General features: G+C 41.1%; 1 protein-coding gene across 2 annotated transcripts in view; it reads left to right on the plus strand.

The window, feature by feature from the left end:
- Window positions 1-23,048, plus strand: part of CLASP1 (cytoplasmic linker associated protein 1) — a 257,602-nt gene that overhangs the window by 210,183 nt on the left and 24,371 nt on the right. Inside the window, exons 34-40 of one of the 2 annotated variants that reach the window (XM_012747788.2) lie at window positions 2,783-2,926; window positions 3,467-3,573; window positions 7,772-7,888; window positions 12,129-12,279; window positions 15,590-15,833; window positions 18,076-18,266; window positions 20,724-20,852. In XM_012747788.2, coding sequence (XP_012603242.1) covers window positions 2,783-2,926; window positions 3,467-3,573; window positions 7,772-7,888; window positions 12,129-12,279; window positions 15,590-15,833; window positions 18,076-18,266; window positions 20,724-20,852 — 1,083 coding nt within the window. The remainder of the gene's footprint in view (window positions 1-2,782; window positions 2,927-3,466; window positions 3,574-7,771; window positions 7,889-12,128; window positions 12,280-15,589; window positions 15,834-18,075; window positions 18,267-20,723; window positions 20,853-23,048) is intronic. The other variant, XM_076005464.1, reaches the window with a different exon arrangement.

The raw sequence follows: 23,048 nt of genomic DNA on the forward strand, positions 1-23,048 counted from the left end.
ATAGAAAAAATTAGCCGGGCATGGTGGCGCATGCCTGTAGTCCCAGCTACTCGGGAGGCCGAGGCAGGAGGATTGCTTGAGCCCAGGAGTTTGAGGTTGCTGTGAGCTAGGCTGACGCCATGGCACTCACTCTAGCCTGGGCAACAAAGCAAGACTCTGTCTCAAAAAAAAAAAAAAAAAAGAATCCTTTCCTTTTAAGTTGCCACTTGATACTTACAATAAAATGCTCTAGAGTTATCCATTCAAAAAAGTCAGCAGCACTCTGAGTTTTTTGTCTGGCTGCCTAATGGTCCTCCCTCTAGTGGAGACAACAGTTCAAAGATGTGGACAGAGCAGTGGCATACTCTACCTTTTTGAGTCATTATTGAACATGAGCTCTGCTCTACGCTTTTTTTAAATGCCTCCCTCCACCCTAGCTCCATATTTGAAATTGTTTCTTTAACGAGATCATATTGATGGTAAAGATAAATATAACCGACTTTTATTCCTTGCTTGGATTCTAATATTTTGACTTCTCATTAACTCTGAGGGTCATAGATAAAATATTTTGGAACAGTCTCATTCCTTGTAAAACTTTAGTGTAAAATCTTTTAAAAGTTGCATACTTGGGCTGTGACACATACCTGTAGTTCCAGCTATGCAGGAAGCTGAGGCAGGAAGATCATTTGAGCCCAGGAGTTTGAGGCTATAGTACCCTATGGCCATGCCTGTGAATAGCCACTGCACTCCAGCCTGGGCAATGTAGCATGATCCTGGCCCTTAAAAAAATGATACTTTTTACCCGTTTCTAGAACTTAGATCTCATTAGAAAAAGATTTTAGTTTAGAAATGGCTGTAAGCTACTAATTTTATAATTTGCTTCATGAAAAACCTCAAGTTAGTCTATGACATTAGATGACATGGTTCTGGGAAGAAATGTGGTCTTTTAAATACAGTATACATTTCACATGAAAATATACTATTCAAGAATATATGATGCATTTTATAATTTCAAATGCCATTTTCTGTCACAAAATCTAACTGCCTATACTTTTTTATTAAATTGATGACATTGGTGTTTTTTCCTGCTAAAACTCTTCTTCTTTCTTTCCCTTGTAGTGCAGTTTTTCTGCATGCATTGTTTTTTCCTAACATCTAATAAATGTTTTTTAAAAATATGCAGGTTACTTTGCATGATTTTTGCAAATTATTCTATAATATGAATATATAAATCATGTTAACAGTACATTACACTGGTGATGAAATAGGTTTCTTTGGATAATGATTTATTAAAAATGTTTAAATACTGAAACATAGAAAAGTATATTTTACTACAATCAAAAATAATGCTTTTTTGCCTGTGTCATGAAAGTACATTGGTCACTTGTGATTTAATTTGGGTAGAAAGACTATTAATTACTATATTTGGAGATCAAGGGTAAAAAGTAATGTGCTTTTTGCCCAATGCTTTGTTTAATGGATGCTTTTGAAATGTTGAAAAAGTCATTTTTGATTCTGTAAAGAATATTATTCTACTGATTACTTTTTAAATTCATAGTATCTTTTAATTTTTTCTTTTTTTTTCCACTAACCCCAGTCAACCTCCAATAATTAATTTCTTATATTTAGGGTTTTTTTCTTCTCTATGCACAAAATAATAGTTTTGTCCTAACTGGACCTAGAATTAATTTTGGCATTTTAAAAGTATTGCAATATTTTGTGATGTTCGTTTCCAAAAAATTTAAGCGAGCACATTTTTATGTAATGGAAAAAAATATTCCGAATAATTCAATCCTAAAATTTACAGTCTTTAAAAAGATTTTATGCTTTTGTAAAAATGAAAAAGATGTTTGCATACATGAACAGTTTTTTCATAATGTCTTTTCCCTTCTCTTGACTCTTAGAAATTAACAATAAATGCCAGTTAGTATTTACTAAAAAAATTTTTTGGGGTGTAGCTTTTGTAAATCAAGACCCTTGTCATTAATTCATTTAGGCATTACTTTTTAAACTCAGATTGCCTGCTACTAAATCAGTACCATAAAAAGCACATTACCTGCTAGAAAAGCCCAAATCTCATTTAGCTATTCTTATTTCGGCTAATTGCTTTCACCACCTTGCTGCTACAGTCATTACAAGCAATCCTGCAGTACGTTGTCTCAATTATTAGGAATAAAGGAAAGTAGAACATTTTCCAAAAGACTAAAGAGCAAGTTTTTAATTTATACTCCTTTGAAGTCTGGTTTGCTTTTCAAAAGTCTCTCTCCTTGGTTCATAGGCATAAAACTAGGAGTTTTTCAGATGCATTTAAAGTCTTTTCCTAGGATTTCTTGGTCAAAAGGAGTGGGGTTGAGGAAAAGTGGTGTCTCAAGATAACCCAGGGCAGCTTGTTTAAAAATATGTCCTTTCCAGGATGTACTGGAAACCCTGTCCAGTTCTGAATTATTACAGTGGCAATAATCTTAAGCCTTTTTAGATTTTTTCATTGTTTCATTTACCTACTTACCAGCTTCCTTCCTTGTGCCAGCCGACAAAGGATAAGTTACAAGAATTTATTATTGATGTGCTGTGGAAATCGAAGGCCAGGGCCAGGATTTATTTTCTAGATTAAACTCAGACTATTTGTGATTGATAATATTATTTTCTCCAGAAGTTTTTTTTTTTTTTTTAAATGCCATGAGTGCCCTCTTATTAGCATTTAACTTATACAAAAATGTTTTCTTTTAAAAACAATTTTAATGAACATTTTGACTAAGACATGTTATTGCACATTACATGAATTAATCGTGGTTTCTTTTTCTAGGCAGCACAAATTGTGCTAATCTCTCTGTTTGAACTGAATACTCCTGAATTTACCATGTTACTTGGTGCCTTGCCAAAAACATTCCAGGATGGTGCCACCAAACTCCTGCATAATCACCTCAAGAATTCCAGTAACACCAGTGTGGTGAGTGCTTTCACTACTAGTGCCCGTTTGCTGACCATGATCTCGGTGTGTCCCTTGTCTTGAACCTTCTTTTAAATGGAACAGCCAGTTTCCTCATTGTTTTTCAGTAGATGTGAGCATCTTCAGGGTCAGGGTTATGTCAGATCCTGCCATATGCCCAGTGAATAAATGAACCTGGTACTTAAATAGGGCCTTTTTCTTAGCTTAGGTTGTTCAATCGGTTACATTTTTACTAGATCATCTAATTATCACTCATTCATTGAGTTGGTCTTATTTTTGAACACTATAAAAGTTCCAAATGTTCAACTGTGTCTGTCACTCTAGCACAACTGACATCAGTCATTTGATTCCAGGAATCAAATGCCTCTATGACTGATGTCGATCCATTTTTGGTTTATATACACTTAAAATTGGCCTATGATTCTGAAAAAAAATTATTCTGGGAAGATTCTACACATTTATTTATATATGGGTTAAAAGACCAAGAGAAGAGTGGTATGCAGCTCTTGAATAATGATGCCCATTCTGCGTTCACCCCAGGGCTCTCCAAGCAATACGATTGGCAGGACACCCTCCCGGCACACCAGCAGCAGGACTAGCCCCCTGACCTCACCCACCAACTGCTCCCATGGGGGTCTGTCTCCAAGGTAAGGTCATTTCCACAGAAGTAAAGCAGCTAAAGCACCTCAGTGTCTGTGCAGCCTATTTCTAGATTTTTAGACTAAGTTTAATACCAAAAAGAGTATTAAGTATCAGTAGATCATAGATTCTAGTCCTCCCTCAAATTGTAACTGTAATCTTGGGCAGAGTGTAATTTCTATGGTAAAATGAGTGGTCTGTGCTGAATGTTCTCTGTGGTTCTTCTAGCTCTAAACATTCTCTACTACCTTGTAGATTTTAAAACTGAAAGTTATGTTTAGTACTTTTACATAGAATCCATGTAGAAGTTCATTACCTCATCTATAAGTGATAAGAGAACCTGAAGGTGCTTAGTCATCTATGTAAACCTTTTATAGCCAGTCCACACAAAGTCTAGAGTAGTTTTCTAATGAAATAGCCATTCCAAGCATAGTTGATATCATGTTTGAAGCAGGATGCTGTTCTGAAGGGCTGTGATTTAGAATCTGGGAACTAAAATTGGATTAGGATTCTTAGACTCTTGTTGGAACCATGTGCACATTGGCCTTATGGAATGTGGGCAAGTGACCTAAAAAGAGAAAATCCTTTGTCTAAGGGACTTAGATAATACCTCACGATCTGACCAGAGTCTTTAGAAGTCTGCATAGTGGCTTAGTGACACCCTCATGTGGGTTAGAAGTCATCCATGGCCCTACTCAGAGTAGTGGCCCTATAGGCCAGAATTTTTAGAAAAGAACCAGTGTCTGGACCAGCAAGGAGCACAAATGTTGTTTGTCCACAAGTCCAGATCTTCAGGATCACTGGCAAGAGGAACCAAGAAACTTGTCCTGAGGATTGCTGGCACCAAGATTTTAAAATGAAACAAAAATATCATAAATATACTATTTTCCCTTTAAGGGTTATCTCTTTATTAGGAAAATATCAAAACATAATTTAAATTTAAATTTTTTAATGATCAAAAGTCTCCCAAATTCCTTTCTTACCACTAAAGTTTGCTTTAGTTCTTCAGTCATCCTTTAAATATTTGGAACATAACCAATTTGTATTTTTGTTTGATAAAACAAAGTATTTGATACACCTTTGGTATCTTGCTATTTATATTGCTTTATGTTTACTTTCCCAAATATCCTCCTGTACTATTTTTACATAAAATGAAGCATGATATTATGTCTTCAAGTTTGGTCTGTGTTGTCATGATTTCAGCAGGACCATTGAGACCAGAGACTAATGAAGATATGTCTAATTTTCCCCAGGTGTTACTGAGGCTTAGCCAACTTTTTTCTTAATGGTAACATCTGTATCTGAAGAATATGGTGTGTCTTAAATGACCTGAGTCCAGTGTTGACAGTAAAATCATAAAGTTCCTGGTGGGCGAAATTTTACGGAAAACTTGAATTATCTGTAAATTGTTGGCATTTGTCTAGAAGTGATACTTCTACAACATAATTGAGAAATCTGTTCTTCCGTTGTACACAGTTCATACATCTTATCTTTTAGTTGTTGCATGAATTAGGGTGGGGCACATTCCTTAGGTAATAAGCAAAAAGATAGAACTCGAATTAAGTACTTTGTTATTATATATGCAAATAGTCTAAGAAAAAAATTGGTAGGGGTTGCTAGCATCAGCACTAAGAACTGGCTAGATACCTTCATGGATCCCTGAGTCATTAAAAGTTTTATTTTTCAGATCATCATTGCTTCTTAATTGTCCTCATCCTAATTTTTACTGTTAGGATTACAGATCAGTGGAAGAAATGAATAGATTTACTTTTAATGTCAAAAAGTTCAAGTGTGGCCTATATATTTTCATGTCTTCAAATTATTCTTTAGGGAATTAGTTATATAGTTTCTTTCTTTTTAAGGAAAAAAAAGCTGCTCTCATCCAATATATAAATAGCCCAATGGCCTTAGCCAACTTGAGCTCATAAGAGAAATGATTTTGTCACCACTAAAACTTTCCAGTAGGGGGAAAAACTGCTCATCATGTCACTAGAAATACTCAAATCAACTACATACTTTCTAACAGGAAACTTATAAAAGGATTGGATTCTCACACCAAACGGGAGACTTGACTGGGTTACCTCATTCGAAGGAAGTGATAAACCAGGTCTACAGTATATAATCTCAGCTATTTTTCTGAGTAGTGCAAGAAACATTGATTTTCTGTGACCTGATGTTCTTTCAAATGATCATGACCATATGATGTGAGCTTTTTATTCTTAAAAGAAAAGCTATTACCAGTTACATGTTTTTAATCTAATTTTGAGCATCAAATTGAACTGTTTTTTTAGTCCAAAAATTCTATACTTGGATGGATCATAGTGATAATAAGGAACTATTCTAATATAAACAAATTTAATTTGATAGTTTTTTTTTCACTAGTGAGGAAGTCATTTTTATCAACCCAGTAGTATTAGAGGTGCCATACATCAGGCATCCTCAAACTACGGCCCTCAGGCCACATGCGGGTGTTTTTGCCTGTTTGTTTTTTTACTTTAAAATAAGATATGTACAGTGTGCATAGGAATTTGTTCATAGTTTTTTTTAACTATAGTCCGGCCCTCCAGTGGTCTGAGGGACAGTGAACTGGCCCCCTGTTTAAAAAGTTTGAGGACCCCTGCCATAGATAACAGATTAAACTTCTGTAAAACATTCCATTACTCATCATTTCTGTATGACAGAAGAATCACTGTTTATTACCAGCTAATACACAAATACCACTTGATATTTAGAGAGGAGCTTTATGAGCTAGAGTCTTTAATCATTAAACCCATTTATATTTTACCCAGTGTGATTTTTTGGGTAAATGAAAAACAGAGTTGTAGGGGACTTCAAAAAGCATCTGAAGTCCATTTCGTTTATGAAAAAAAGAGTATATGGTGCTACTTGCTGTAGTCTGCCACATGTTCTTGGCAAACATGTCATAGAGCAGGATGGCACTGCAGAAATATCCTTTGTGTCCCATAGCAGTAGAAGTAATTGTAGGTAGATTTTACATTCCTCTCGGTCAGAGCATCGATAGGATGAAAGTTGGGGTTAACTGGAGACCCTCCCCCACACTTGGAGGTGGGTACGTCTGCCTTCTCCTTCCCCATCAGCAGAGCCCCAGTATGAAGTGTCCCCCGTGTTCTTCTTGTGCCCTCACCTCCCACCCAGTGTGTGACTTGGAGAAGGTCTTTAGACCTCTCTGGCAGTGACCTCTCATCTCCACACCTTATTTTGCTTATAAAACCACACCTGGGCTTGCGGAGGTGAGTGTGCGTGCCGGGCCCTTGCCACGAGGATGCCAGTGAATGCGGACGCAGGCAGGGCTGCTCTGCAGGCACCTGTCTCTGGTGCGTGGACTCTGCCCTCAGCCCCACCCACGTCACCGGCCGGTCCAGCTCCTCCCTTCACCACTCTCTCATGCCATCCTTTTGAATTGCAGCAGTTTATTAGAACTTACCTTTGAGGCCTCTGCAAGCCCAGGTCACCCAGGGACATTTGTGAACTGAAGACAAATACCTGTGCTCCAAGGTGAATTTTAATTGTCATATTAGGTGATATAAACAGAGGAATTTGGTTTTTTTGGCTCCCCTACTCTGAGCTGGCCAGCTGAGACTTACTGCCCTAGCTTTCTAGTGGTGCTGCAGTTCTTTCAGAAGGAAATCGCTTGTGGGGGTCTCTGAACTCCACCTGATGGATCCCGGCCCCAGAGACCACAATTGTCCCACGCCGGAGTGCTCTTGTCAGAATAGCAAGGTCTCTGAGTCTTCCTGCTGGAGTCCCTCTGGTTGCATTTGAATTGAAGCCCTGTAATTCCTTCTTTGGTTCTTTCTAAAACAACTGAAGAGTTATCACAAACTGAACATCCATATTTTCTTGTCAGTGCTTGTGACATCCTTCCCAACACATGCAGACATACTCACACGTACACACACTTTCATACGTAGACACACTTGAAATCTCACGTGATTTTAAGTTGTAAATGCATCCCATGGTTGGGAGGGAAAAGAATAAAGCAATCTTATTAAGGATCAAATTGTAAAACGAAATTTGTTTTTTTCCTGTATGCGATGAAGTGTTAAATTTGCTCTGATTAATTTTCATAGAACTTTGTCAAGGAAAGAGGAGACTCTAAGACACTTAGAATAGAGTGTCTTCCTCCTCTCCTCCCTTTTGCCTTTTGTGTTTCTCTCTCTGACTTTCCTCTTCTGATCACTGCAGTCGGTTATGGGGTTGGAGTGCCGATGGGTTATCGAAGCACCCACCTCCCTTTTCTCAGCCTAACTCCATTCCCACCGCTCCCTCCCACAAGACTCTCAGGCGCTCTTACTCTCCCAGGTAACACGCTACCTGTTAAACTTGTCTGAGGTGTCACAATATTATTGCATTTCCAAAGTCGTATCAGGTCTTTTGGAAAGCCTCTCAGCTGCCTCCAGTGTGGTCCCTGCCTTGGCGTGGCCTAGCAGGAGGAGAGCCTTGGTGAGAAGCGTGAGCAGGTGTGTAGCCTTTGCCGAATCACACGAGTATGGCTCTGGCCATGTCACAGGAACAGATGACTCTTTCATCCCCTGACTAGGTTCATCACTGTCTACTATGGTAGGCCTTTCGGCCTAGTGCCATGCTCAGCCCCCAGAAGAAGCTCAAGAAATGCCGGGGAGTCAAGGCAAGCGATAGTGGGAACAGTGCCCTTAGCATGCTCCCCAAGTGCAGCAGGCCTTCCACTACGAAACAAGAGACACACTCGCTGTCAGCATTGCTATTGACTATGTGGCTGTTGTGTGGTGATAGTCTGAGCACACAAATCCAGAAAGGAAGCCCCAGGAGTTGGGATCACTGTTCCATGTCACTGCAGATGCCTCTAGGAAGGAGAGCTGTCCTTCACCTCACAAGCCCCTGCTGAGTGAATCTTACAGACACTGGTTGAATCTGATGATGATGTGAGTCTAGAAGAAGGGGTGGGCTTCCCTTAAATATTAATACAGATGGTAAATCTGTGCTATGAAGAGGGGGCCACATAGTACTCAGATGTTTACTTGAGGGTCTCTTGGGGTGATTTTTGTAAAGGTCCAAAGATCAGAGAATCCCATCCCTAGAAACCTGTTAATGCACAGGGCAGTCCAGCTGTCGTTATGCCTTGCAAGATGAGTTTGTACCTTCTGTGATGGGACAGGAATTAAAAAAAGAGACAGTCTGTTGCTTTTGAAATGCTTTATAGATAGCTTTTGCATAGAAGATTTGCATTTCTACTTTTGTATCCTCAACATAGCAAAGCCAAGCACAGTAAACAAGTCTGCTAAATATTTTAACAACATCTTTCTTTTGAAGCTCTTACAGCTCTAAAAGTGACTTCTAAAGTTTACAGAGAACCCTATGATGAGTTTTTCTAGATACACAAGGTTAGAGCAAGCAGACAAGGAGACGGCTGCTGTCTTTAATGTTAACAAAGCATGTCGCTGTCTTTGTTTAAGGTTAGCTGTGCATCTGTCAGTTACATGAGGGGATCTGTCTCTCTTTGCTCTACGCCAAAATCCTATTGATTTCATAACAGGGAATGATTATCCTTACTCCATACCTAGCATTCTTTCCCTACAAAATGACAAAGAAGAAAACCTTAGAAGGGAGACTTCCTCTCTCCAGTTTCTTCTTGGAGACCCACGTTTCTCCCCACCCTGGATAGGATCCTTTAGAGGGCAAGCCAAGGCCTGCATTCAGCTTCAGTATTGGGTGACACAGCCTGACCTTAGGTCAGTGACTGTTGGCTGAGTAACTTCCTAATCTAAAGAACCCTAAGGAAAGCCTTCTGGGGTCTAGTCATTGTGTTTACAGGTGACTAGGACCTGGCCTTTAACCCAGAGGATTATGTCCTGTGGTTACCTCAGAGCTGAAATGACAGACAGTGGGCAGATGGCAGCTTGAGAAGACCTAGATCTCTTCTCAGTCACCTTCTGAGGCTGTGCTGCTGCTCCCCATTGTCTTTCTTGTGAGGACACGGCATCTACTCCCTGATGGAGCCGTTCACAGGAAGTTCCTTTTTTCCTGTGAAGGGAGGACTTATTGATGTATATATTTTTTTTAAAAGGCATATCACGGTAAAGAATAAAAATAGAAAGAAAGTAGCAATGTCTGTTTCCTGTTAGAGGACAACAGTATGTCTCTCACCTGGAGCTCACAGTTTTAGCTTCATACCAAGGAGATACTTCAATCCTCAAGCTAGTGCATCTAAACGAAGTCACCTCAGATTGCACCTAGACAATTCATGGTGCTCCTGAATTGGAAGCTTGAGTTGGTTTAATACTTTAAAGTGAGAAGGAGGAACATTACCTGGCAGAATACTTTATTTTCTTATTTTAAAAAGAGGCTATTATGATGGTAAAGTTGTATGAACTGAAATGAAATATTTTAAGAAAGTTCAGGTTAAGAATAATGAGATGAATGATCTGAAAGCTAACATTATCTGAAGCGACATGTGGAAAATAATATTGTGACATCCCTTACACAACTTGAACATTCCTCCGGATTTCCTCTTGTCCATCCCATCATTCTTTCTGTTTTTAATTGTTTTTTCTTTTGCATGGGCTATGCTATATTATTTTTGGTTGTTGTGATTAAAAGTATTTTAAGGCATTTTTTTTTTTACATCTTGTATATATTTTTTGTTTGAGTCATAATACTCAGTCTTTATAAATATAAAAAATATTGTACTGGCCAGATGTATAAATGCCTTTGCTCATATGTAAGCTAGTATTTGGTGTTCTAAGAAAAGAGAGTAGGGAGCCTCTGGCACCTCAGTCATACTTTATTTAGCTCCAAGGGGTCTTGCCTCATAGACAGACAGCCTCGTTGTGAACTTAGAAGGCGTTGAGATTTTGAATTCTCTTCAGGTTTTTAATTCCACCCCCATCAGTGTATACATGGAATTTCAGCTGCAAACGTGTTCAAAGTTCACATTTCTTTTCATTTGATGCCAGAGCCAACCTTTGAGTTGGCATGTATTTTTGTAAACTCTCCAAATACAGTTGAGGTGTGTTTTTTCTTCCATTCATCAGGAAAGATGGGTTCTATCTGGGCCAGTTTTGCAATTTAGGCAAATAGCCTCCATCTCTGGGGAGTGAGTTCAGATCTCACTCTAGCCTTAGAAAACACTTGGAACATTGCAACCTTAAGCCGGCAGAGATCTGGCAACTCCAAGTGAGAGTCTCCAAATCCTGTATTGCTCATCTACCCAAACTTTTTTTTAAAATGGAAGGAGGGGCTTAGTAAATGTTAATTGTTTTTATGTCACAGGAAACTTGCTTCTTGGGGGAATATAACAGAGTTGGTTGTCTTGGCATTAGGATGGGTTCCCACCAGTGAGTGCCTGGTCTCTTCAGTTACTAGTCTTTGAAGAACAGAAAGAGTACTCTTTAGTTCTTAATAAAGTTGCATGCTCACTTATACACAGCCAAGGATTCTTTGAGCATCCCTAGCAATCCTCAGTAGAGCTCAGGATTTCTGCAAATTAAATTAGACTAACTCATCTCATCTTTTCTTGAATATGTTCTTAAAACAAGTGACAAATAAGTTAAAATTTTTTTTTACTTGCCCTTGGTTGACTGTTGCTTCCTATTTTGCTTTCTTTATGCCGTCCTGTGCTTTTCTTTGATAGTCTCAGTGAGGGCAATGATGGTTTTGTTCTCAGGATCCTCCCTGTTTCCATATACTTTTCAGACATCTAAAGGGCACTTGCTGACAAACTATATTACACGAAAAGACTGTTTAGCTTTTCTGTTTAATTTCATGTTTTGCTATGCTCATTGTCTAAAAAGACAGCAGTTGACATCACTTTTCCATGAGGGACAAATATTTCTTGCTTTTAGAAGGGTTTTTAGATGTCTATCCAGGAATGTGACCTTTTATAAAATCTGCTTTTATTATTAAACTCCAGTGGAAGCATCCAGAAGAGTCTTGATATTCACAGCAAACTCCTGGGTTAGATGACATGAGAGTTAGACTTTCAGGAGCCCGTTGGTGGGGTGGCTCTGACTTTGAGTCATAGAGTTGCTTTGTTTTTGTTCTCTTAAATAGGCTTTTGTTAGTTTTCTAGATTGGAATCTGGCAAGTGTAACCCAGTCTTGTGAGGTCATTTGCTTTGCTCCTGTAAAATCTTTTCTAGTACTAGCTTTATTTCCAAGTGCCCATTTTTCTTTCTTTAAGTTTGTACATTTGAGACCAGTAACAACCAAACTACTTTTTTCCATCTTCAAGATAAGAAAGTTATTTTTCCACTTTCATTACCTTGTGCATTCAGTCACCAATTGTCACTCTTTGAGTTTGTGCATTCTCGTGGTTTATTGTTGTTTCCCACTGGTTCTTATTGAGTGCTGATGTAATGTGTTTAGGACCAGATGTGACAAGGAAGATGTATAATTGTCCAATGGTGGTACTTTAACAAATGATGTCTGCTTTTCATTCCAAATCACCTAAAGAAACAAAACTATAATTATATTTTACTCTGTTGATTATTGGAAGTAACTTATGCCCATATCTCAATTTTATGCATATGCCTCAATTTAAGAAATAAAATATTTTTGATCCTTAGCATGCTGGACTATGATACAGAGAACCTGAACTCTGAAGAAATCTATAGTTCTCTGCGTGGAGTTACAGAAGCCATTGAAAAGTTTAGTTTTCGAAGTCAAGAGGATCTGAATGAGCCGATTAAACGAGATGGCAAAAAGGATTGTGATATTGTAAGTATCCCCAGGCTAAAAGAGAACAACATATCAATTAAATGACACTTACTGAGTCTTCTGAACACTGACTACCTTGGTTATTGAACTTCATCATTATTTTTATTCTATAGTTAGTATTTTTCCCTTTTATTTTTTGGTTGACACATAGATAATTGTACATATTTGTGGGATACAGAGTGATATTTCAATACCTGTATACAATGTGTAATGGTGAAATCAATGTAATTAGCATATCCAACACCTCCAACATTTATCACTTTTTTTGGGTTGGGAACATTTCAAAATCCTCTCTTCTAGCTTTTCAGAAATATACAATAAGTTATTGTTAACTATAATTACCCTACAGTGCTATGGGCACTAGAACTTAATTTTGTACCAGTTAGCCAACTTCTCCCCATCTCCCCCTCCCTCCTCCAGTTCTCAGCCTCTGATAACCACAGTTCTGCTCTCTACTTTTGTGAGCTCAGTTTTTTAGCTCCCACATATGAGAAGGTGCAGTATTTCTTTCTGTGTCTAAGTTATTTCATTTAACATAATGTCCTCCAGTTCCATCCATGTTGCTGTGAATGACAGGATTTCATTCTTTTTTACAGCTGAATAGTATTCCATTATATGTATATATGTATACCACATTTTCTTTATCCCTTCATTCATTGAGAGACACTTAGGTTGATTCCATATCTTGGTGATTGTGAACAATGCTGCAGTAAACATGAGGGTTAGGTATCACTTTGATTTATACTGATTTCCTTTCCTTTGGCTAAATACTCAATAGTGAGAGTACTGCATCATATGGTAAATCTATTATTAGTTTTTTGAGAAGCCGCCATACTATTTTCCATAGTGGCTATACTGATTTACTTTCCCACTAATAGTGTATGAGAGTTCCCTTTTCTGCACATCCTCACCGGCATTTGTTATTTTTTATCTTTTTGATAATAGCTGTAGAATAGTAGTATTTTAAGAGACCCAAGACAGTTTTACAAAAGTTCAAAAGAGTAACCATTAGCTATCTTTGTGAGGAATGTCAAATCCAGGTTGCTTTTGTTTCTGCTAGGTATAGTTTTGTTCCTGTGATGTGACAAAAATGGTAAGCCTGAACCAGACACCAATATGGCTGTCCGGGAGCTCGGGTCTCTGGGAGAGGTGGCAGATAAGCACGAGACCATGGTGCATTGGGTGTGGTTGGGGCTTGACATTCAGGAGACATACCGGCCAGTCTCAGCGCTCAAGGATGCAGAAGAGAAGTTGTCCTCTAAGTGGAAGCGTGAAAGTCAAGATGATTCTGTCAGGCAAACAGGAGGGTTCTAAGCAGAGAGGAGGGCCTCTACAGAGGCTGAGAGATGGGATTGGCACCGTGTGACTTCCCATTCAGGGTGGCGGAAGTAGAGAGTGCGGGCAGATCGTGTGGCTGGGGAGGTCCAGAGCAGGGCTACAGAGGCCAGCTCAGGAAGGAAGCCCACCCCAGGGATTTCCACCAGAGACTACCCTGGGGACGCTCGAGAGTCTTTGAAGGATTTTTAAGCAGGGAAGTGATATGGTCATACTTATTTGCTGTCCCTGTGGGATGGAGAATAATAAAGTTTTTTTTAAACACTTTCTCCTTTTATAAATAATTTTTTATTATGACAGTAATATATTTTTTAGAAGAGTTACAAAAATTAAAATCATCCATGAATTTTTTCCCAACCAGAGAAAATCCCTGTTAAGATTTGATTTATACATTTTCAGTCTTAATTTGTTCATATCTCTGCATATATTATATATTCTTTTTGCATCCTAATTAAGTTAATATAGAAATCTTGTTTTTGTGTGTTAAAAACCAAATGCATCTCAGCACTTCCACTAGGCATATATCCAAAAGAATTTCAAGCAAGGACTCAAGCAGATATTTGTGCACTCATGTGCATAGGAGCAGCATTATTCACAGTAGCCAAGAGGTGGAAGCAACCCAAGTGTCCATCACCAGGTGAATGGATAAACAGAATGTGCCATATACATACAATGAATATCATTTAACCTCAAAAAGGATGAAATCTGATACTTGCTACAACATGGATAAACTTGAAAATCTTACGGCAAATGCAATAAGCCAGTCACAAAAGGACAGATATTTACAATGCCAGTGACATGAGGTGGTCTGGGCACCTAGTATAGGCAAATTGATAAAGAGTGAAATAGAGGCTACCATGGGCCAGGGGAAGGGGCAAGAGAATGATTAGGTAATAGGTACAGAGTTTTGATTGGGGAAAATGAGAAAATTTGGGGTATACATAGTGGTGATGGTTACACATTGTAAATGTATTTAATGTCACTGAATTATACACTTACAAATGGTTGCAATGATATGTTACATCTATTTTTCCACAACTTGTACACAAATATATGGTGTAAGTGCTAAATGAGAGAGACGCGTCTTTCCAGCAGTGCAAGTATAAACTTTTGTCGAAAGAATCACCACAAAACGTTTCCACCGTTGTGTAGTCACTTGTCTGGGATGAGGAAAACGACGGTCTTGCCAGATTGCCAGCAGTAGCCCACACTTGCCTGGTCACGGGGCCACCCTGCAGAGGGAGCTAGACTGGCCAGAGCGCCTTAAAGAGAGGATCCCAAGAGCAGAGGGGTCCAAACCATAGCACAGGGGCCAGAGGATAGCGCTTGCAATATACTAGGGAAAAAAACAAAACTCAGAAAATACTGAAGACCTATGCTTTGACCTAGCACCAAGAACAGAGATACCCGAGCAAGAGTGACCTGCCTGGGAAGGGAGGTTACTAAGCATGGTCGGGCTCAGCCCTTGGCGGGAATACATGCAGCAAGTACAACGGGCGTGGGCCTGGGCGGAGTGCCTCAGGTTTTGTGCTGGCGGCGGTGGGGCTGTTCCCGTGGGTGTTGGGTGGGGCCTCAGGGAGAAGGGCTGACTGTAGGGTGAAAGCCCCAGGGTGCAATGCAGGCCTGCCAGAGTCCTCTAGGGGGTGTGGGGTGGTCAGCCTTCCCTTCTCAAGGGCTCTTCAGAATTTCATAGTATAAATCCCTCAGAAAACATTTGAGTAAAATGAATCACCAAGTTACAAAGTAAAGCAGATTTGAAGTGTAAATGGATGAATAGCTGCAAATGTAGGCATGCTCTGTTCCTTTCCTGGCGGTTTATGAATTTGGTAATTACAAATTGGAATACTAATAACTGTTCTTTTGTCAGTGGCCAGATTTCAAGTGAAAATCTTTGGCCCTCCTAATGTTTCTGAGCGTTAAAAGGCAAAGTCTATTAAAAGTCCCTGAAGGGAGCTGACAGTGTGCTGTGCTCTAGGTGTCCCGAGATGGGGGCGCGGCGTCCCCGGCCACTGAGGGCCGGGGCGGTAATGAAGTGGAAGGAGGCAGGACGGCGCTGGATAACAAGACCTCCCTCCTCAACACCCAGCCTCCACGCGCCTTCCCAGGGCCACGGGCACGAGACTACAACCCGTATCCCTACTCAGACACCATCAACACCTACGACAAGACAGCCCTGAAGGAGGCCGTGTTCGACGACGACATGGAGCAGCTTCGAGACGGTTGGTCTCTCTTTGCTTAATTGTCCCAGTCCCGAAGTGCTTCCTGCGCTTCCCCTCCTTCCTAACCAGCTGGGGCTGCTGGTCCAACATAAACGGAGAGGCTGGTTAGAACAGTTCCAGTTAGTCATTTGTTCAGAAGCTGTGTACTGAGTCCCTACTGTGTGCTAGAACAGTGAACAAAAGCACAGGCAGTCCCTGCCCTATTGAAGTCTAGTTGAGGAGGCAGTCAGGAAATAGCCACGCAGTGTAACACTGCCAGGCTGACTGTGCCATCGGGGAGGCCTGAGTGCAGAACTAGAATCTGACCTGGAGGGCGAGGGCAGCAGGACTGTATGAGGTGAGGCCATGGCATTCCCAGTGTGGAACGCAGCATTTACAAAGGCCTCTGGCCTGTCCTTCCCAGTTCTGTGGGCTGCAGAGTAAGATCCTGAGCTCTGCTGAGAGGCGCCCTCTTCTCTTGCACCAGCATTAACCAGGTCTTCCTGGAGCCACGTGGACTGTGTGCTGCAGATGGGAGAGAGGGGATGTAACAGACACATGCTTGCATTACCATATGCTCATGCCGACTGAGTGTTGTGTATATTTCATTTAATTGAGATAGAGAGGATTGTTCCCATTTTACAGATGTAAGAAACTGAGGTTCAGAAAGGTTAAGCTACTTGCCCAAAATAAAGCATAGGCAGTCTGGAGCAGAGCTAGTCTGTTTTTTTCTGACTCCTGTGTCCATTAGTGCATAACTAGTGAGTAAGTATGTATTGATATGATGGTATTTTTATTTGGAGCTTAATTATTTCCATATTTACTTCACTGTCTTTTTCACACATTTTAGTTTATTTCAACTTGATGGTTATTTTTTAAATTATATATAGGTTTAGTTTTAAAGCTTGTTGTTCTCTAAGTTTGAATGATGAATTGGAACCCTAAATTAAAATTATAAACAGTTAACATTCACTGAGGGTCCCCTGAGTGTTCTGAGAGATAAGTGAGACACAGTCCCTGGCCTCAGAGAACTCAAGGCCTATTGGGAACAGACTTGATCACACTAGTACAAGAGGAAGGCCGTGCTAGAGGCAGATGCCAGATTCTACGAGGACACAAAGGAAAGAAAGCTGCACTGTTCAGGAATCAGTGACGGAATACTGAGATAGAAGAGAAGTCCTCCTGCGGTTTGAAAGCAGAAGTGTCTTCAGGAATCGAAAGTGTCATCCCCTGGCTATTAGTTGCTAATTGCTGGTGGGTAGCAGCTCAGTCTGTGCCCAAGCATCTGTCTGCTGGGCAGGCGGCTAATGGGATGTAGTATTTATGACTCACGCTTTCTGTGAGAAGTAGACTATTCTTTTCATTGCCTACTGAATTGGCACATCATTTACCTTATCTATTGTTGATCTTGATTAAAGTAGAATACAGATTAGAGTATTGGTTATTATTGACCAACTGTGTACTAAAAGGCTTAAAGAAAAAAGTGGGATGGCAGAGAGAAAATGACAAGAGTTCTTTACCATTTCAGACTTCCTTGAATGTTTGCTCCCTAATCTTAGAAGCTAGAGAAATATGCAAATACACATTTAAGTAGTTCCTAATGACTTGTCTGATTGGTTTGTTTTTTCATCCTCTCTATTTAAAATTGAATATTCAGAGGCAAAGTCTCTTAAGAGAACATAGGAAGAGAAAGGTTGTGCCTTTCTGCCATATAAACCATGGTTCAAGTCCCCACAAGTAGTTATGCTAAATGATCTTGAGTCAGTTTTTCAGCCTTTGAATAGATAGTCCACGAATTGTCCAAACACCTTGATTGGGATTTGTTCACCATGCTGGTTCCTAAGCTCTGGACATTCAAGAAGGGAATAGATATTAATCAGATGTGATAGTGAGGAGGCCTTGAGGAAAACGTGTGTATGGGAGAGAGTGTGGGAAAGGACAGTGGAGGAGGCTTGGGAGGTGCTGGCATTTCTCCTCATTCTGAGGTGGAAGGGGAGAGAAGGGATGGAAGGGTGAAGACATTGACTGCTGGCACTGGCCTGCTGGTCTCGCACCTCTGCTTTCACAATTAATTTGGTGAGAAGGTCTGCAGAGGGTGTGCAGGCTGAGGCTAGCAGCAAAGTGGGGCGGAGGGCGGAAGGGACTGGTGGAGGGCGTCGCCTCTGGGAGACAGGGCAAGCAGGGAAGACTCACTGGGCACCACTGAGGGAGCCCCTGTGCCAGTGCTACTTCGTGAGGTGACTTCTGTCTTGTGTGTCTCCAGTGCCCATTGACCATTCTGACCTGGTGGCTGACCTTCTGAAGGAGCTGTCCAACCACAACGAGCGGGTAGAGGAAAGGAAGGGCGCCCTGCTGGAGCTGCTCAAGATCACGCGGGAGGACAGCCTGGGGGTCTGGGAGGAGCACTTCAAGACCATTCTGCTCCTGCTGCTGGAGACCCTCGGAGACAAAGATGTGAGTCGCTGATTTGGCCTCCCCTTGCCCCTTTCCATGTAATGGGGTCACGATGTCCTTTTCTTGTCTGCGTTGGGTTCAGCTTTCCTTTCTGGATTGTGCTTGCTGTTTCCATTAGAATATTTATTTGTTCACATATTTTCTGAGCATTTATTAGTAAGGTAATGTCTTTTATCAGTGACAGGTTTCATCTTGGCTCATATGCAAGTTCTGTCTTATGTGTAACTGGGTTTGTAGTAGTTGAGGGAAACTTATACTTGTATCTAGTATTTTAATGCAGAATTTCTTAAAACTTTGTTAGCATAGAACGTGGTCTTTTAGGATGCACTACTTTCTTTGTGTGGTTCATTTTTATTTCATGTGTAATTGAGAAATAGAAAAGTTTATTTTTTCAAAAACCTTCATAAATGCTACATTCCATGAAATTCTATTCTGGTTTACCCCTACATAGATTAACAGTTCTAGTACTATTTTTTTTTTTTTTTTTGAGACAGAATCTCACTGTGTTGCCTGGGTTAGAGCGTCATGGCATCAGCCAAGCTCACAGCAACCTCCAACTCCTGGGCTCAGGCTATCCTCCTGCCTCAGCCTCCCAAGTAGCTGGGACTACAGGCATGCGCTACTGTGCCCAGCTAATTTTTTCTATATATTTTTAGTCGGCCAATTAATTTCTTTCTATTTTTAGTAGAGACGGGGTCTCGCTCTTGCTCAGGCTGGTTTCGAACTCCTGACCTTGAGTGATCCGCCCACCTCAGCCTCCCAGAGTGCTAGGATTATAGGTGTGAGCCACCGCACCCAGCCTAGTTCTAGCACTCTTAATCAGTCAATTGATGGGTTCTATAAATGTAACTCTTGTATTATTAGTTTTAAAATTATAAAAGTATTCTTCACAGCAGGACATTTGTGCATGTGACACACTAGACATTTGTGACATTCTTGGTCTGGGATCTGCACATGGCACATAGTAGATAACTCTTAAAGGAGACAGTATCCAGTCAAATTCCTGCTTTCTGCTTGTGGAGCTGGTCCCTTATATGGAGACAGGAGCAAATGTTGGGCATTGCTGGAATTAAACTCTAGAAGAAAAACTCCATCTCTGTAGCGAGCTCTGTGTAGGCCAGCAAAAACAAAAGTGGAGGCCGGGCGCGGTGGCTCACACCTGTAATCCTAGCACTCTGGGAGGCCGAGGCGGGTGGATTGCTCGAGGTCAGGAGTTCAAAACCAGCCTGAACAAGAGCGAGACCCCGTCTCTACTATAAATAGAAAGAAAATTAATTGGCCAACTAATACATACAGAAAAAATTAGCCGGGCATGGTGGCGCATGCCTGTAGTCCCAGCTACTCGGGAGGCTGAGGCAGTAGGATCACTTGAACCCAGGAGTCTGAGGTTGCTGTGAGCTAGGCTGCCGCCATGGCACTCACTCTAGCCTGGGCAACAAAGTGAGACTCTGTCTCAAAAAAAAAAAAAAAAAAAGTGGAGTATGTGTGGTGGGCAGTTAGATGGGCAGCGCCAGGAGGATTGCCAGGAGGGGACAGGCTGAGCCCAGGGCCGCGCTGGAGGGGACTTGCCTGGTGGCTGGGTGAGGGGAAGGCTGGTGTGTGCCATGGTGACTTGGATCGTTTTCTTGTGCTTCTGATAAATGATTTGGTTTAGGGATATGTAAAGATAGAAGAGTGGTAATAAAAGATCTATTTTATTTTTCTTAAAGCAAAGTTTTGGCTATTGAAGCAGTTATGCTTTGGCTATTGAAGCAGTTGGGCTCTCTCGGGAGATAAAAGGATGTCATGTAGAGGACAGGTAAATGGTGTATTAGTGTGTGAACTGTATAGATGAGTGACAAAGAATCAGGATGTACTTTTTGGCTTTGTTTGGTATAAACTCCATTCTCTTTTATTGAGATTAGGAGTCTGTTTGGAATGGCTTTCCTCCAAACACATGACTTTGCCTTAAACAACACAAGGCCGGTACAAACCCAGTGATCTCATCACACAGGTTAGGAATAACGACAGGTCTTCAGCTGTCCTTAGAGAGTTCACAGTCTTACAGCCCATGTTGATGAAATGTTTAGATGCTTTGTATATGTCTTTAGTACATTTTATAAAAGGATAATTTGTAGGCCAAAGCCTTAAGAAATCTGGAAATCCCCGGGAGACAGATAATGAACTTAGGTGGTCATCCTCATTTGGTCTCTAGTGCAAGGCTCACTGAGGAAGCCTTTGTAAGATCCCTCTCAGGTGCTGGTCCAAATGTCTCCATAAGACACAGTGCCTCCCCTCATGGAGCTGACCATCTAGAGAGACGGTGTCACATAAACCATGTGATCTACATAGAGGGGTTTGCGAGATTCCAAGGAACCCAGAATTGGGTGCTTAACCTTGCTGGATGCTGCTGATTGGTATGTGTAGTCAAGTGCTGTGTGTTGTTTGGTGATGTCTTCCTTTCCTCTTATACTCTAGTATTCAATTCGAGCACTAGCATTGAGAGTTCTGCGGGAAATTCTGAGAAACCAGCCAGCAAGATTTAAAAACTATGCCGAGCTGACGATCATGAAGACTCTGGAAGCCCACAAAGACTCCCACAAGGAGGTGAGCCAGCCACGTGGCCAGGATGCTGAATAGACGGGCCTGGGAGTATAGCTGGGGTGTTGGGGGGAGAGGAGGCAGAATCAGGGCATAAGCTTTAGAGAGAGCCCCTTCCTTGGAACTCAGCTGTGTGCCACACAGAGAAAAGTTCCCATTGCCATCATTGTGACTGAGCAGCAGTGCAGTTCCCGGGCCAGTGCTATTTGTTAGGTTCCCAGCTCCCTGTCCCTGTGTCCTACAGGCTTGCCCTTTCCCGGAAGGCTGTTCCATGCCCAGGCTTCCCGTTGCTTGGTAGAAAGGAGGGGTCTGCCACTCCCTTCTGGCATTCAGCCTCTGGCAGCCTGCTGTGGGAGGTGTAGACTGGCCTTGGAATCACAGACATGCAAGTCCTAGAACCAGTACCTCCTTGCTCAGATCCATGGACAAGTCATTTCACCTTCTGAGCCTCCATTTCCTAGTGTATAAAATACGGACGGATATTATCACATAGTTTCTCAGGAGAATTAAATGAGATGGCCAGGGACATTCCAGCCCAGTGCTTGCCAACAGTGGATAGCATGCTGTAATTGGCCTTCCTCCCTCCCCAGCCCCTTTCTGCAAGATGAGGCTGAGCAGAGACAGCCCTGCCACTCCCATTTTGCTCACTCCTGAACATTTAAAATGCTAGCAAGCCATTCCTGCGGTTCCTGGGCTGTGGGAACTCAGCTGCCTGTTGGAGAGCAGGAAGAACAGGTCTCTGCCCTGCACACAAGCTGCAGATGGTGGGCACTAAGGGACACTTAGCCAGTTGCTTGTCAGATTGTCTAGCCCCTGTGGCTGACAAGGCCTTCAGATTGCTACAGAGAATGGGGAGGTGGCTGGAGCTGTCCTGAATACAATTGATCTCAGTGATGCCCTTCAATGAAAGTCTTTGTGTGGGGAACAGAAATATGTATTAGAACTTTAGAAAACTTAGCATGATAAATGATGGGTTGACCCCAAAGTCGTAAATAACCACTCGCTCAGGCCAATCTCTTGACTCTTCTGTGATTCTCTTGTGAGTGTGCTCATGGGTTAAGGGAACTGTGATTAGAGCAATTTTTCCATCTGCAAAAAGAATGAGACCCTAGATTGTATTTTTTCTTTGGCAGTTGTGCACCTGTTTAAGCAGTGACTAGTTTGACATCTTCAAATCTCCACCACGATTGTAGCCAGCAAGGGTAGGGGTCTCGTCCTTGGAAGGGCATCTCTGCACCTACTACTACTAGCACAGCACTCAGTACATAGATGAAAGATGTGTTTTCAGACTAATAACTGTGTTTCTGAAATCTGGCTTAGTTGCATGATGGTGGTAATCACTCATGTCTGAACAAAACACTTTCCATTTATAATGACTCATTTAAAAAATGTGATTACAAGATAAGTTAATATGATCAATGTAATGATTCTCCAGTGAGGAAGTTTCCTAGAGGAAACTTATGCACAGCAGTAGCTGGCAAAGCTGAGATGTGTGAGCCAGGTCTTGTGTCTCCTTTAACAGGCAGTTGGTCTGTGCTGATTTATTTTTTAACCATAATTGCTTCTCCTTAATGAGAATACATGATCAATAAATGAAATAAAATTGATGTTTTATATATAGATGATATCAGTTTTCATGAGGGAGCAAGTACTTAGAATGGGACATTAAGTGAAATGATTAGCCATCCACAGTATTTTAGCACTTACTTACTTTCCAGTTAAAAAATGTATATCTTTAAAGTGGGCTCCGTGATCTTTAAAACTTTGACAGTGGGCGCTAAGAAATATAAGTTAACAGAATTAAATACTTGATTTACTCTTTACTGTTTTCTTTTGGGATCTTGGTTTTTTTTCCTGCGAAATAAGAAATTTAGGAGAAAAATATGAGGGGAAAAGAGCAGAAAATATCTCTTGCGTAAAATAACTGTAGCAGCACTTAGTTAACTTGGAATTCCTGTGACCTGAGGGTCCCCACGCTGCTGTCACTGTTGAACTAACAGAGCAGGTGGAGGAGGTGTGTTCTGAGAGGAGTGCCCGTACTGGCAGGCGTTCCCTGCTTTGCATACTTCAAACTCACCTTGACTGGCTGCCCTTGAAGTTTCCTTATGAAACTTCACTCTGTCACTTTGCCAGAAGCTGCCGATTCAGACGTCAGTATGTTTAGGTTTTAGGTTGGGTTTTTCTTTTTCTTTTCCTTTAAAA

Source organism: Microcebus murinus, chromosome 8 (genome assembly GCF_040939455.1).
Source record: "Microcebus murinus isolate Inina chromosome 8, M.murinus_Inina_mat1.0, whole genome shotgun sequence".
Classification (NCBI taxonomy): domain Eukaryota; kingdom Metazoa; phylum Chordata; class Mammalia; order Primates; family Cheirogaleidae; genus Microcebus; species Microcebus murinus.